The 13403-nt window shown below is 45.6% G+C and overlaps 1 protein-coding gene across 2 annotated transcripts in view; it reads left to right on the plus strand.

Annotated features, from left to right (window-relative positions):
- Positions 1–13403, plus strand: part of GRIN2A (glutamate ionotropic receptor NMDA type subunit 2A) — a 436975-nt gene that overhangs the window by 411059 nt on the left and 12513 nt on the right. For both annotated transcript variants that reach the window (XM_043456415.1, XM_043456416.1), the window contains one exon: positions 8500–8738. In XM_043456415.1, the coding sequence (XP_043312350.1) occupies positions 8500–8738 (239 nt within the window). The remainder of the gene's footprint in view (positions 1–8499; positions 8739–13403) is intronic.

The following is a 13403-nucleotide window of genomic DNA, read 5'->3' on the forward strand; positions in this document are numbered from 1 at the left end:
GATTTATGTCCATTGAGTCACTGATGCTGACCATCTCATCCTCTGCTGCCCCTTTGCCTTCAGTCTTTCCCAGCATCAGGTGATAGGTATTGAGTAATCAAGGTGTGCCAGGCACCGTATGCATGTAACCTTGCTTAATTCCGGTAGAACTCTTATAGGTAAATACTGTTGTGCTGCATTTGGTAGATGCCAGAACTGTAGCAAGTCCCTTACCCTCTTTGTGCCTCATCTGTAAAATGGGTGTGATCCTGGCCCCAGTCACCTTACGTGGCTATGCGGCTACCTGGGTTAATTTGTGAAAACCTTAGTATATGCCCTGAAACAGAACAGAATTTACATAACTTTGTTAACTGGAAGAGTAGAAAAATAGATCAGTGAATGGATGAGCGGATGGATAGATAAGCAGAGTATCAGATCCAAGATCAATTGGGTAGTGAGTGTTGAAGACGAATTGATCATAGGCAGTCTGACCCTTGTTCTACCTCCTGTGACTGTCTCAACCTTACAGGCTGATTCAACATGCTCCCTAAACTCTTCAGGGAAGGGGGATCCCTTTTGTAGCTTATTCTAGGTATTTTCTCCCTCCCTGAAGCATTCTTTCTTGTGATTTGCTGGATGGTGTCTACTTGAATTTTCATCTATTCTCTTTTGCAAATCTGAAAGCCCTGGCTTTGACTTTGTTAGGGGATGGATAATGTGAGAAGTCCCATGTTTGTGTGTGAGGCCTCACTGTCTGCATCCTTTCTGTCCCTTTTGTCTGACCAGCCCTGTACATTTCACATAGCGTCTTGCAACAGCATCATCTAAGAAGCGGATGGAAGCGGGTCTCAGATGCCACACAATGCAGCTCAATTGTTCTCACCTGGTACTTTTAGATTTTGCATCTTTATGGCTCCTGCCTTTTGAAGCCCCATCACTCTGCCTTTTAACTAGCAACTGTGGGAGAAAGCTGGAAGAGAGAAAGGGAGAGGAAAGACAGAGAGAAAGGGAGAAAGGAAGGGAGGAGGAAAGAAAGAAGGGAGGAAGAAGAGAAAGGGAGAAAGCTGTGACACCCTGCTCTGTGATCAGGATGTCACAGCCTTCCTTAGGGTGGCACAGACTCAGAGTCCGGCAGAGGAGCACGCGGCTGGCAGTGGCGTCTCCCCTGAAGACAGATATAGCAAGAACACTGAAACAGGCGTGACCTCCATGCCTGCAGAGGCCTTTTCAAGTGCATGTGAGCCTCCCATCATTGGAGGTAGAAACAGAGGGAAGGAGAGAGCTTCCGTGTCATGGAGCTGGGAGCTGTGCTGTCTGGAGCGGAGAGGAAGACATGACAAACCCAAAGCTCTGCCACCGGGAGCCTTTAGCTTTTGTCTTCCAGCAAGAATAAGTCTGCTTCAGGAAAGGCATTTAATTGCCCCATTGACCGGCTTCATGTCCTAAGATCACCCCGACAAAGATTGTGACCTCTTTGTAATGGGCCGAACTGACATGAACTAAGCAACATGGACTGCTTCCTGGGAGGGGAAAGCAAATGACATTTGGGCTTCTCCCTAGCCGAGGACATGCATACTCTCCAACCTTTTACTCTCAAGCCCACTCCCTTTTGCTTTGTATTTCCTTTCTTTAAGTAAGTAAGTGTCCATCACTTAGTCATGTCCGACTCTTCCTCTCTTTATGTGGCAGAAAACCTCACCCAACAGATCTGACGCTTTTTTTTTTTTCTTCTTGCAATGCTGCCCAATTTAAACCTAGAGATGGAAAGAGACAGAAACAGAAAATGTGGATGCAATGCTTACTACCTGCTGCAGGCATGAGAAATAATCAAAATCGCAAAATGTGGTTCCTGATCTCCTTCAAGGAGATGACAATATATATGAGTAAATTAAAAACGAAAGTAGAAAGTATTTGAACTACAGTTCAGTAGTAGAAAAGGCCAGGAGGCAGGAAATGAGTGGCTGGAGAATGACTGGAACACATTGTAACTGGTGTTGAGAAATGTGTGTTTGCCCCCCTTTCGGGAGGTGGGTCTGGTTTACCAAGTTGACCTATTTCAAAGAGAGGTGTTTGAGCAAAAGGCAGAGGAAAAATCTTTATATTTACATCCTGAAAGGAATCAAAATGATCTTCCTTCTACTGAGACTGACCATATTACAGGCATTCTGTCTCTCTTTGTGCATGTGCTAAATCTCTTCAGTCGTATCCGACTCTTTGTGACCCCATGGACTGCAGCCCGCCAGGCTCCTCTGTCCATGGGATTCTCCAGGCAAGAATACTGAAGTGGGTTGCCATGCCCTCCTCCAGGGGATCTTCCCAACCCAGGGATCGAATCCGCATCTCTTACGTTTACTTCATTGGCAGGTGTGTTCTTTACCTCTAGTGCCACCTGGGAAGCCCCTGTCTCTCTTTGAAAGTGAAAAGTAAGTGAAAGTGAAAGTCACTCAGTTGTGTCCAACTCTTTGCAACCCCATGGACTATACAGTCCATGTAATTCTTCAGGCCAGAATACTTGAGTGGGTAGCCTTTCCCTTCTCCAGGGGATTTTCCCAACCCAGGGATCGAATCCAGGTCTCCCGCATGGTGTTGGATTTACCAGCTGAACCACAAAGGAAGCCCAAGAATACTGGAGTGGGTAGCCTACCCCTTCTCTAGTGGATCTTCCCAACCCAGGAATCAAACTGGGGTCTCCTGCATTGCAGGCGGATTCTTTATCAGCTGAGCCATTAGGGAAGTCTTAGGACAAAACCAAAGGGAAGATATGCTGGGACTTTGACAAAACGTAGTTAAAAGACCCATTTCTGGGTCCTCACAAGCTCCAGCCATTGGGAGGAAGTCAACAGCAGAGTATTTGTGGAAGGATGGCATTGGTGTTTTGGGGAGAGGAGGAAGCCACTGTGTGAATCTTGAAGCATACAGCAGACAGTGAATTCGGATGAGTCAATGGTGGTGCTGAGTGGACGATGAGGTCGTATTGCTGACTGTCCCCTGACATTTGTGAGCACAACACTGGAGACTGTTAGAGGGAAAAGAGCTGAAATCGAGGTAACCCTTCCCACCGCTTCCTGCGTCACTGATCCACCAACACCCTTCCTTGTGAGTGAAGAATTTACAATATGCTATTTATTTGTACTTCCTCTTTTTCTCCCATAGACATGTATGCTTTTAAGAAATCATGATTACAAAATTTATGGGGCTTCCCTCATGGCTCAGCCAGCAAAGAATCTGCCTGCAATGCAGGAGACACAGGTTATAACCCTGGGTCGGGAAGATTCCCCTAGAGAAGGACCCACTCCAGTATTCCTGGAGAATTCTGTGCACAGAGGAGCCCAGTGGGCTACAGTCCATGGGGTCACAAAAGATCAGACACAACTGAGCGACTAACACTTTCACTTTCACAAAAGTTATACCTGCATATATGGTAGTGGTACACTGGAAACTTAACTGATGTGGGAACCCTTCATGCTACAGACTGCATAAAAATGCAGCATTATAGGCATGTACACACATACACATATGCAAGCCCATAATGCACAGCCAAGGCCAAAAGGAAGGGAAATCCTTCGGTGCCAGAAACAGAGGGGAAAGGGAATCCTCATGGTATGTTTCAGCTGTGGTGCCGACAGGGAGACAGGCAAGAGGGATGGGACCTGGGGCTTTACGATCCGCAGCCGGACCCTGAACTGTGCAAGGAGATGATACCACAGCTTCAATCTGAGACTGTCAATGAATCTGTGAAAAGGAGAGTAGAAGAAACAGTCCATCATAGCAAAGGAAGTACAAGGAGCTCAACATCTGTTTGAAGCTGAGAGATTAAAATTCAAATTAGTATGGAGGTTTAAATGTACGTTACATGGTGGAGTAATTATGGTCAGATTTATTTCACACAAAAGTGTAGAGAGCAAACGTATGAACACCAAGCAGGGAGACGGGAGGGTGGATGAATTGGGAGATTGGGATTGACATGTATATACTATTGATACTAATGGGATTGACAGGTATACACTGTTGATACTACGTACTGTTATTGTTCAGTTGCTAAGTCCTGTCCAACTCTTTGCGACCCCGTGGACTGTAACACGCCTGGCTTCCCTGTCCTTCACTATCTCCCAGAGTTTGCTCAAACTCATGTCCATTGAGTCAATGATGCCATCCAACCATCTCATCCTCTGTTACCCCCTTCTCCTTCTGCCCTCAATGCTTCCCAGCATCAGGAAAATAAATAACTAATGAAAGCCTACGTATAGCTTAGGGAATTCTACTCAACGCTCTGTGATGACCTCAGTGGGAAGGAAATCTAAGGAAGAGGGGATATATGTATACGTGCGGCTGATTCACGTTGCCGCACAGCAGAAACAAACACATCATTGAAGAGCAACTATACTCCAGGAAAAATTAAAAACTGGTACATCCAAAGCCCCTGGAACCATGGCAGGAGCAGACCCAGAGCCCCTCCATAAGGCCTTGTCTGTAACCCAGGCTGCTTGGGAGTCCTGTGGGGTTTAGGGGAAGAACAGCTCTGCTGAAGATGCGCTCATAATCAAAAGTTACAAATGCCACAAGGAAGCAATCCACCATGAGAGTCAGCACGCATGCAAACAGAACAGAGCCCTGAGAACGCAGATGGCAGGGGGCGGTATGGGGCTGAGAATAATCTGAAACACTCTAAGTTTGACATTACAAAATGTATAGCCATAACTGAAGAGTAGGACATTATGACAAATGAACAGGCAGAATTTTAAAAGAACCAAATGAATGTCACAATTAAAATAGATTAAAAATTAAAACATGAAGTCGAATATTACCACTGAAGGAATAAATGAACTGGAAAATAGATCTGTGGGAATCAGATAAATGCAAGACAGAACAATGAAGGAATGGAAAACATGAAAACAAAGTTAATAACCCAGAGGATAGAATGAGAACATCTAGAATATTTTAAAACAGAATTTAAAAGTAGCTTATTAGGATTTTTTTAAGGAGCCATGTGGCGTGTAGGATCTTAGTTCCCTGACCAGAGATCGAACCCATGTCCTCTGCATTGGGAGCATGGAGTCCCAAACACAGGACCACCAGGGAAGTCCCCATCTAGAGTATTTTAAACAAAATTTTCTGAAGATAAGATTATCATGTTAAAGATTTGCAAAGGATTTGCAAATTAAAAGAATGTGAAACACACCTTATTTTAATGGTCGAAATCCAAAACAATATCAGTGCTGGTGAGGATGTGTTATATGAACAGGAGCCTCATACATCGCTGGTGGGAGTGTGAAATGGTACAGTCACTTTGAAAGACTGTTTGGCAGATTCCAAGAAGGCTAGATAAAGTCTTAAAATATAGTCACTGATAATGCCCTTAGGTATTTACCCAAATGAGTTGAAAACTTATATCCTCATAGAAACTTAACCATGAATGTTTGTGTTTCTTTCATAAATGTCCAAACTTGGGAACAACCAAGACATCCTTCAGTGCATGCATGCGTGCTCGGGATCGCTTCAGTTGTGTCCAACTCTTTGCAACCCCATGGACTGTAGCCCACCAGGCTCCTCTGTTCATGAGATTTCCCAGGCAAGAATACTAGAATGGGTTGCCATTCCCTTCTCCAGGGAACCTTCCTCACCCAGGGATGGAACTGGCATCTCCTGGGTCTCCCGCATTGCAGGTGGATTCTTTAACCACTGAGCCACCTGGGAAGCCCCATATCCTTCAGTCATTGAATAGATAAACGAACTATATGTCCATGCAGTAGAATATGGTTTAGAGATAAAAGGGAAAGGTCTATAAAGCCAGGGAAAGATATAGAGGAATCTTAAATGCATCTTGTTAAGAGAAAGAAGCTTGTCTGAAAAGGCTACACAGTATATGGTTCCAACCATAGGATGTTCTGGAAAAGGCGAAACTATAGAGACAGAAGATCAGTGGTTGCCAGGGGGTGGGGAATGAGAGGTGATGGGGGATGAACAGTTGGATCACAGAGGATGTTTAAGGCAGTGGGACTATTCTGTATGATACTGTCTTGGTGGATACATGATGTTAAGCGTTGGCAAAACCCAGAGAATTGTACAGCACAAAGATCGAGCCCTAATATAAACTATGTGAAGAGAAAGTCACTCAATAGTGTCCGACCCTTTGTGACCCCATGGAATAGTCCATGGAGTTCTTCAGGCCAGAATACTGGAGTGGGTAGCTGTTCCCTTCTCCTGGGGATTTTTCCAACCCAGGGATCGAACCCAGGTCTCCCACATTGCAGGTGGGTTCTTTACCAGCTGAGCTACCAGGGAAGCCCAAGAACACTGGAGTGGGTAGCCTTTCGCTTCTCCAGGGGATCTTCCCAACCCAGGAATTGAACCAGGGTCTCTTGAATTGTAGGCGGATTCTTTACCAGCTGAGCTACCAGGGTAGTCAATATAAACTCTGGACTTTAGTTCATGATAATGTAGTTGGCTCATAAGTTATAAAAATATACCACATCAATGCCAGATGTTAATAGGGGAAACCAAGAGGAATGAGAAGAGGGACTGTGTGGGGATTCCACTTTTCTGCTCAGTTTTTCTCTAAATTTAAAACTATTCTAAAAAATAAAGTCTGTTAATTTTTAAAAAGCTGGGGAGAGTTAATCATCAATGATGGGTGAAATGCTTCCAAAATGAAAGTTATGAGTCATCAGATTGAAGACTCACAGAGTCCAGAGCAGAACAAATAAAACATATCCACACCTAGATTCCACACAAAGACAGAATGAAATTCTCAAAAGCGATTAGAGAGAAAATATAGATTGCATAGAAAGTAATGATAAATACATGATGGGCTGACCTCTCCGCAATTACAATCTAGGTCAGAAGGACACTTAATAACATCTCCAAAAGGTCCACGAAAAATAAGTGGCACCTCCGGTTTCCATGTTCACACAAGTGTTTCAAGAGTGAAAACAAACAGAAAGCGATATACACACATTTCATAAAACTTAAAGAGAGCAATGTGAAGGCAATAATTATGATTAATCTCTCCAAAGAAAATCAGACATTTTGAGCATTTCTTTATTTTTCTCTGCAAGTGTTTTTTTTTTATTGAAGTATAGTTGATTTACAATGTTACATTAAAGTGTGCAATATAGCAATTCAATATTTTTATAGATTATACTCCACTTAAAGTTATTACAAAATAATGGCTACATTCCCCTGTGCTGTCCAATATATCCTTGTTGTTGACATATTTTATACATAGTCATTTGTATTTCTTAATCCTATACTTCTATCTTTTATATCTTAGAGATCACATGTATATGCAATATAGTTGTACTCTTCATGTAACATTCTAGGCATCTTTTTTGATTTTCACTGTTTTTGAAGGGTAACTCTTAAAGGCCTGAATCATAGTCTAAGCACCATGGTTTAGTGAATTGCTAGACAGTTAGTATAATTACTAGACATTTAGACCAGAGAATTTCCTCCTAAATGGCAACTGGATCAAATACACATAAAAGAGAGACAAAATAATGCTTTTTTTTTTTTTTCCATTGAAAATCCCACCTGCTTCTTTAGTTGCCTGCCAAAGTGGGGAAGTATTTAGTTTGCAAGGGGCCATTTAGAAGCAATTGAGTTGTTTCTTTGCAAGGAACACTTTGTTCCCTAAGTGCATTGCTTGAGGTGACTTTTTGGAATAATCTTTGATGCTCTAAACAAAGAAATGGTGTATCCTTCCTGTACAAACGTGTACCAGGCTCGTGCTGGGTGCTTCCTGGACAACAACCCTTGCAGGCTACTATTTAGGAGAACTTACCTACATGTAGGAGTTTTGCATATGTGAGCTCCTTTGATCTTCCCTAGAACCGGAGGGAGTATGCACTATTATTCTACCCATTTCGCCTACAGGATCACTGTGGCTCTTAAGTAACACAGCTAGTCAGTGAGGAAGTCATAACAGGAATGCAAGTCTTCCCACTGCAGCCTACTGTCAGCTTATCCCATGTCCTGTTCTAGGCTTGGGTGGATGTTGGGAGTGAGGATGCAGAAAAGCAGGGTGCTGTGTGCTTAGTCACTCAGCAGTGTCCGACTCTTTGCAACCCCATGGACTGTAGCCCACCAGGCTCCTCTGTCCATGGGATTCTCCAGACAAGAATACTGGAATGGGTTGCCATGCCCTCCTCCAGGGGATCGTCCCAACCCAGGGATTGAACCCAGGTCTCCTGCATTGCAGGCAGATTCTTTACTGTCTGAGCCAGCAGGGAAGCCCAAAGCAGGATGGGAAGAACATTATAATAATGACCAAAAAGAAAGAGAGAGATTCAGGGACTGCGCCAAATTCTCTCTAGACCGGATCTCCTTTCATCCTCCTACAACGATGCTAGGTAGGTGTTGCCATCGTTATCTTCCGCTGACCAGGGAGTGAATGCAGAGCTCAGTCCCTCCCCTTGAGGTTGCGCAGCTGTAAGTCACACGTGTCTGCCCCAAGCATAGGGCTGTCCGCCCCGCGGCGCGGGCCCTGCTCCTCACCTCCTGTGGCTCTTGTCTTCTGTCCAGGGGAGATGGAGGAGCTGGAGACGCTGTGGCTCACAGGGATCTGCCACAACGAGAAGAACGAGGTGATGAGCAGCCAGCTGGACATCGACAACATGGCAGGCGTGTTCTACATGCTGGCGGCCGCCATGGCGCTCAGCCTCATCACCTTCATCTGGGAGCATCTCTTCTACTGGAAGCTGCGCTTCTGCTTCACGGGTGTCTGCTCCGACCGGCCGGGCCTGCTCTTCTCCATCAGCAGGGTCAGTATCCCCGACGGCTACTTCCCTCTGCAGCAGGCAGCTCCAGAAAAGCCCTGGGGCTCCCAGAGTGCTTTGGGACCCTTGGGCAGCGGGTGAGGGGTCTGCACACCCTCCCCTGGCTCACCAACCCTTCTCGGATGTGTGGAAAGGGCCCCGGGTTCTGTGCTCATGAGCCAGAAGGCTGTGCAACCCAAAAATGGAAGGTGAATAAATAAGGCAGGCCGGGCCTGAAAAAAATGGCACAAATGGAATGAAAAATAACAGCTGGACCTGGGTATCAAGGGGAGAGAGCCATGGAGACTGTGCTAAAATATGACATCAAACCCAAAGGCTATGATCATTCTCTGCTCTTGCTGAGGTTGGTCTTGGTGGAAGGCAAGGCCAATTTTCAGTTTTTATAGGGGAACATGGCCATCTGGTTATACAGGGAAACTTTCAATTTTTATTTTAAATTTTTTTGGTTGTGCTGTGAGTCAGGCAGGATCTTAGTTCCCCAGCCAGGGATCAAACCCGCACCCCGTGCCATGGAAATGGGGAATCTTAACCACTGGACCACCAGGGACATCCCTCAATTTTTAAATGTTAGTAACTAATTCCATTGAAAAGCAGAAAAACACCAAAACACATGGGCTAAGCACAGCCAGTCTGCGGCCTCCCTGACAAGCACCCGGATATGCTCTAGGACGTTATTAAAATTCCTCTGCGGGATGCTACAACGTTTGCATGCTTTCCAAGAGGTCCCATTCTGGCAAAACAGAATCACCGTGTAAAGCCATGTGTGTACCCAGATAACAAGCCACAAGAATGTGTATGATGCAACAGAGCCCAAAATGAAACAGAGGCTTGAAGAACCACGAGAAAAGGCACACACTTCACACAGGAAACAAAATACACGTTCAGCCCAGCACAGACAGCAGCACGGAGTACACATGCCATGGTCAGTGCAGCCACGTGCAAGCCACAGAAATCTCCTTCCATGCTGCACAACATGGCACGTGTGTGTGGCCATACACGGGTACACATGGGGAGATGCGTTAATCACTGTGACAGTCATGGAAGGTGCTTCTATCTGTGGGACACATTTATTTCCCAGGCACCATCTAAGAACTTTATACTCTTCATCTCATTTAACCTACAAACCACTTCTTTGAGATCAGTACTGATATGGTCCTAGAGTTGGGGAAACTCACAGTTATAAGGTTAGAGGGATTACCCAACCCTGCTCAGCCCCTTGCTGGAGCCAGGATCTGACTCTAGGTGGTGTAATAACAACCTGACCCCACAGTCTTACACAAGCAACAGACATCATATACAAGCGAAATAAGAGATTTGGTACAAATCATACTACACACATATATGTGCACACAACTGAATGATGTTTACCAGTTCAACACAAACTAGTCACTTACTTGGATCAAATAAAAGCACATCCATACATACATATTGTTCACTGATCTTCCAACACAGTATATGGGCTTCCCTGGAGGCTCAGATGGTAAAGAACCTGCCTGCCATGTAGGAGACCCAGGTTCGATCCTTGGGTCAGGAAGATCCCCTGGAGAAAGAAATGGCAACCCACTCCAGTACTCTTGCCTGGAGAATTCCATGGACAGAGGAGCCTGGTGGGCTACAGTCCATGGGGTCACAGAGTCAGACACAACTGACGCTTTCACTTTACATACATACATATTGTTTACTGATCTTCAAACACAGTATAATATTATCTATCTACCTGATAATCAATGTCATCTACCTATCCACCCATTCACCCACCCATCCATCCATCCATCCGTTCATTTATCCATCTATCCATCCATCTATTTATCTATCTATTTCTCCCATTTACTTGCCTTGGAATTTGTTTTACTCTGAAAGAATTTAACAAATTAAGGTTTGAAACATGGTGAAAAATATGTAGTTAAAAGCATTTTGTTTTAGATGCTAAGGTTTATTGGGAAAACAAAATAATCATTTAAAGAGGAATTTGTGTGTTCTTGGGGTTTGGTGGTTTTAAGAGATCCAGAAGGTACACACAAGCTTAGTCAGGAGGATTTATTTTCTCCATTCAGTGGCAACTAAACTTGAGTTCTACGCAAATACATATTTCCTAATTAGCTTGATGGCATCTAAACACACAGATTGCTTAAAAATAACAACGTGCATGCATGTAGCTAGGTATTAAGCCAACTTTAAGCTAATTCTCTCCACCAATTACTGAAGGCGTTCCATATCCAAGTGATTCTGGGATTGCCATGAGCAAATGCACACAATTGCCTTTACTTGTAAATCCTGCTTGTTTTTGAAAGAGCGCTCCTTCTGTCCGAGATAGCATTAAGGAAGCCAAGTGAGGATTGTTATTCTGAGACATGAACTAAACCCCTCACTCCCGTTCCAAGCCTCTTGAGGGACAGGCGTGAAGGGGGAACTGGGTGTAGCATTGCTGTGTTGTGTCCTTGACAAGCCAGGACCTGAACTTCCATCTCCCCCTCCCTAGTGGAGAGAGGACCCCATGTCCCACGGGACACCAACCTGAGGTGCCTGCCCTTTTGCAGTGGTCAAGGGCAAAAGCCAGAACTCAGAGAGTCATTTATTTTACATTAGAACCAAGCTTCTCCCATAGCTGTGACTTTTGTCCATTACGACTTACAAAAAAGGCATCCTCTCTTCTGTGGGATGCTTTTAACTTTTGTTTCCTCTCCAAAACGCTGTCCCTTTCATTATAAAAAAAAAATATTCACTGTCATCAGCAAAGAGAACCGCTTCGGTTGTCTCCTAAGATGTGAGGAATGGGAGACATAGCAAAGACAGAGACCAAGGAGGTAGAAATCATGACATCCTTCCAGAGAGCTCAGAGGAGAGCTTGAGACAGCTTCTGGCTGGCCTGCAATGGGGACGGCAGAATAGAAGTCACGTACTGTCTTAGCCGGGGCATCCCAGGTGGCGCAGTGGTAAAGAATCCATCTGCCAATGCAGGAGGTTCAGGAGACGCAGGTTCAATCTCTAGGTTGGGAAGATGCCCTGGAGGAGGAAATGGCAACCCACTGCAGTATTCTTGCCTGGAGAATTCCATGGGCAGAGGAGCCTCATGGAGCTACAGTTCATGGGGTCACAAAAGAATCAGACACGACTTAGCAAATAACAATCGTCTTGGGCCATTCCGGCTGCTCTAACAAATTACCACTCGCTGGGTGCTTCATCAACAATAAAAACGTAACACTCACAGTTCTGGAAGCTGGAAATCTGAGATCAGGGTGTCAGCATGGTGGGGTGAACACCTCTTCTAAGTTGCAGATGTCCCCTTGTGCTGAAGAAATGAAAGGGCTCTGTGGGTCTCTTATATAGGAAGTGCTCCTGCCAAAAGTCCCACCTCGGACCACATGACCTAGGCACCCACCTACTACTAATACATCACCTTTGGGAGCTGGGATCTCAATACATGAATTAGAAGGCTAGGGGGACACAAATAAGCAGAGGATACCAGACACTTTAGGCATCAGGCCCAGGTGCCAAGGAACCAAGGAGGACAGTCGTGCTCAGGCCCCATTGAGAATGTTCTGAGAGGTCAGGGTCCTCTGGGAGTTGGAGGATGGATGGAGCCAGTTGTCTGGGACAGCATGTTGAGTCTGCAGTGCTCCCTTCATCTGAACCCTTCGTGGGGCCGAGAGGGCATATCACTTACACAATCCATAAAAGGTAGCCAGAGTCTGTGAATAATAGAGAGGAGGAAAGGAGGACCTCTGCAGGGAAGAAAGAAACCCCAGCTCAGGGATTGGCCTTCCAAGGTAGGGTTTGGGCTTCCAAGGTAGGGTTTGGGCACCATATGGGATCAGAAAGCCACGGTGGCTTTCCGGAGCTAATGTGCCGTAGTGAAGGCTAGCATCCGTTTCCTGCGGCTCTGATCACGGGCCCACTGTGTGAGAGGACAGAGGGGAGGGGTGACAATGGGGATGATGGAGCAGCTCACCCACTCACACTCACGGAGCCCCGTCCATGTGAGGTGCTCTGCTTGCATTGTCATATGTTGCCCTGACATCCGCCTTAGAGTGTATGATTCCCATTTTACAGATGTGGAACTTGAGGCTCAAAAAGATGTAGTGACTTAGCCAAGGTCACAGAGCTAATAATGGATGATGCTGGGGCTCGTTTCCAGTGGGCTTCTGGCCTCTGACTCTTCCCACCCTTCTGTAATACACTCTCCCCGCTCCCCATCAGCCCATCTGGGAGATGGGTCAACTCAATTGGAGAACCCCTGCCAACCCAACCTGGGGTACGGGCCAGGTCCATCATGTTGACTCCTTCCTGAGGCTTTGCCACGCAGATCTGCACCTGGGAACTGCCTTAGCTGTGTCATGCGAGCCCCAGGGGAAACCAGAGATGAGAAAAAGCAGCCGGCCGCCATCCTCCCAGCTCTTGAAACAGCTCAGCTCCCTGGCCGCTTCTGAGGGCCTCCTGCAAATACGAGACGAGCTCATCTCGGCATGCGGGAGCACACCACTCTGATGGGGGAGGTTGGAGGCGAGTTCTCAAAATCTCTAAAAGGAAGACAGAAGCTCATTAAAATAAAATTGCAAAGTTAGAAAAACATGTAAAAGCTAATGTTCTCACAGTGCTAACAACAGGAAGAAAAGGCTCTGATCTTGGCTGATTCAGACATGTAGGAGACAC

This window comes from Cervus canadensis, chromosome 32, assembly GCF_019320065.1.
Source record: "Cervus canadensis isolate Bull #8, Minnesota chromosome 32, ASM1932006v1, whole genome shotgun sequence".
In the NCBI taxonomy this organism is placed as follows: Eukaryota; Metazoa; Chordata; class Mammalia; order Artiodactyla; family Cervidae; genus Cervus; species Cervus canadensis.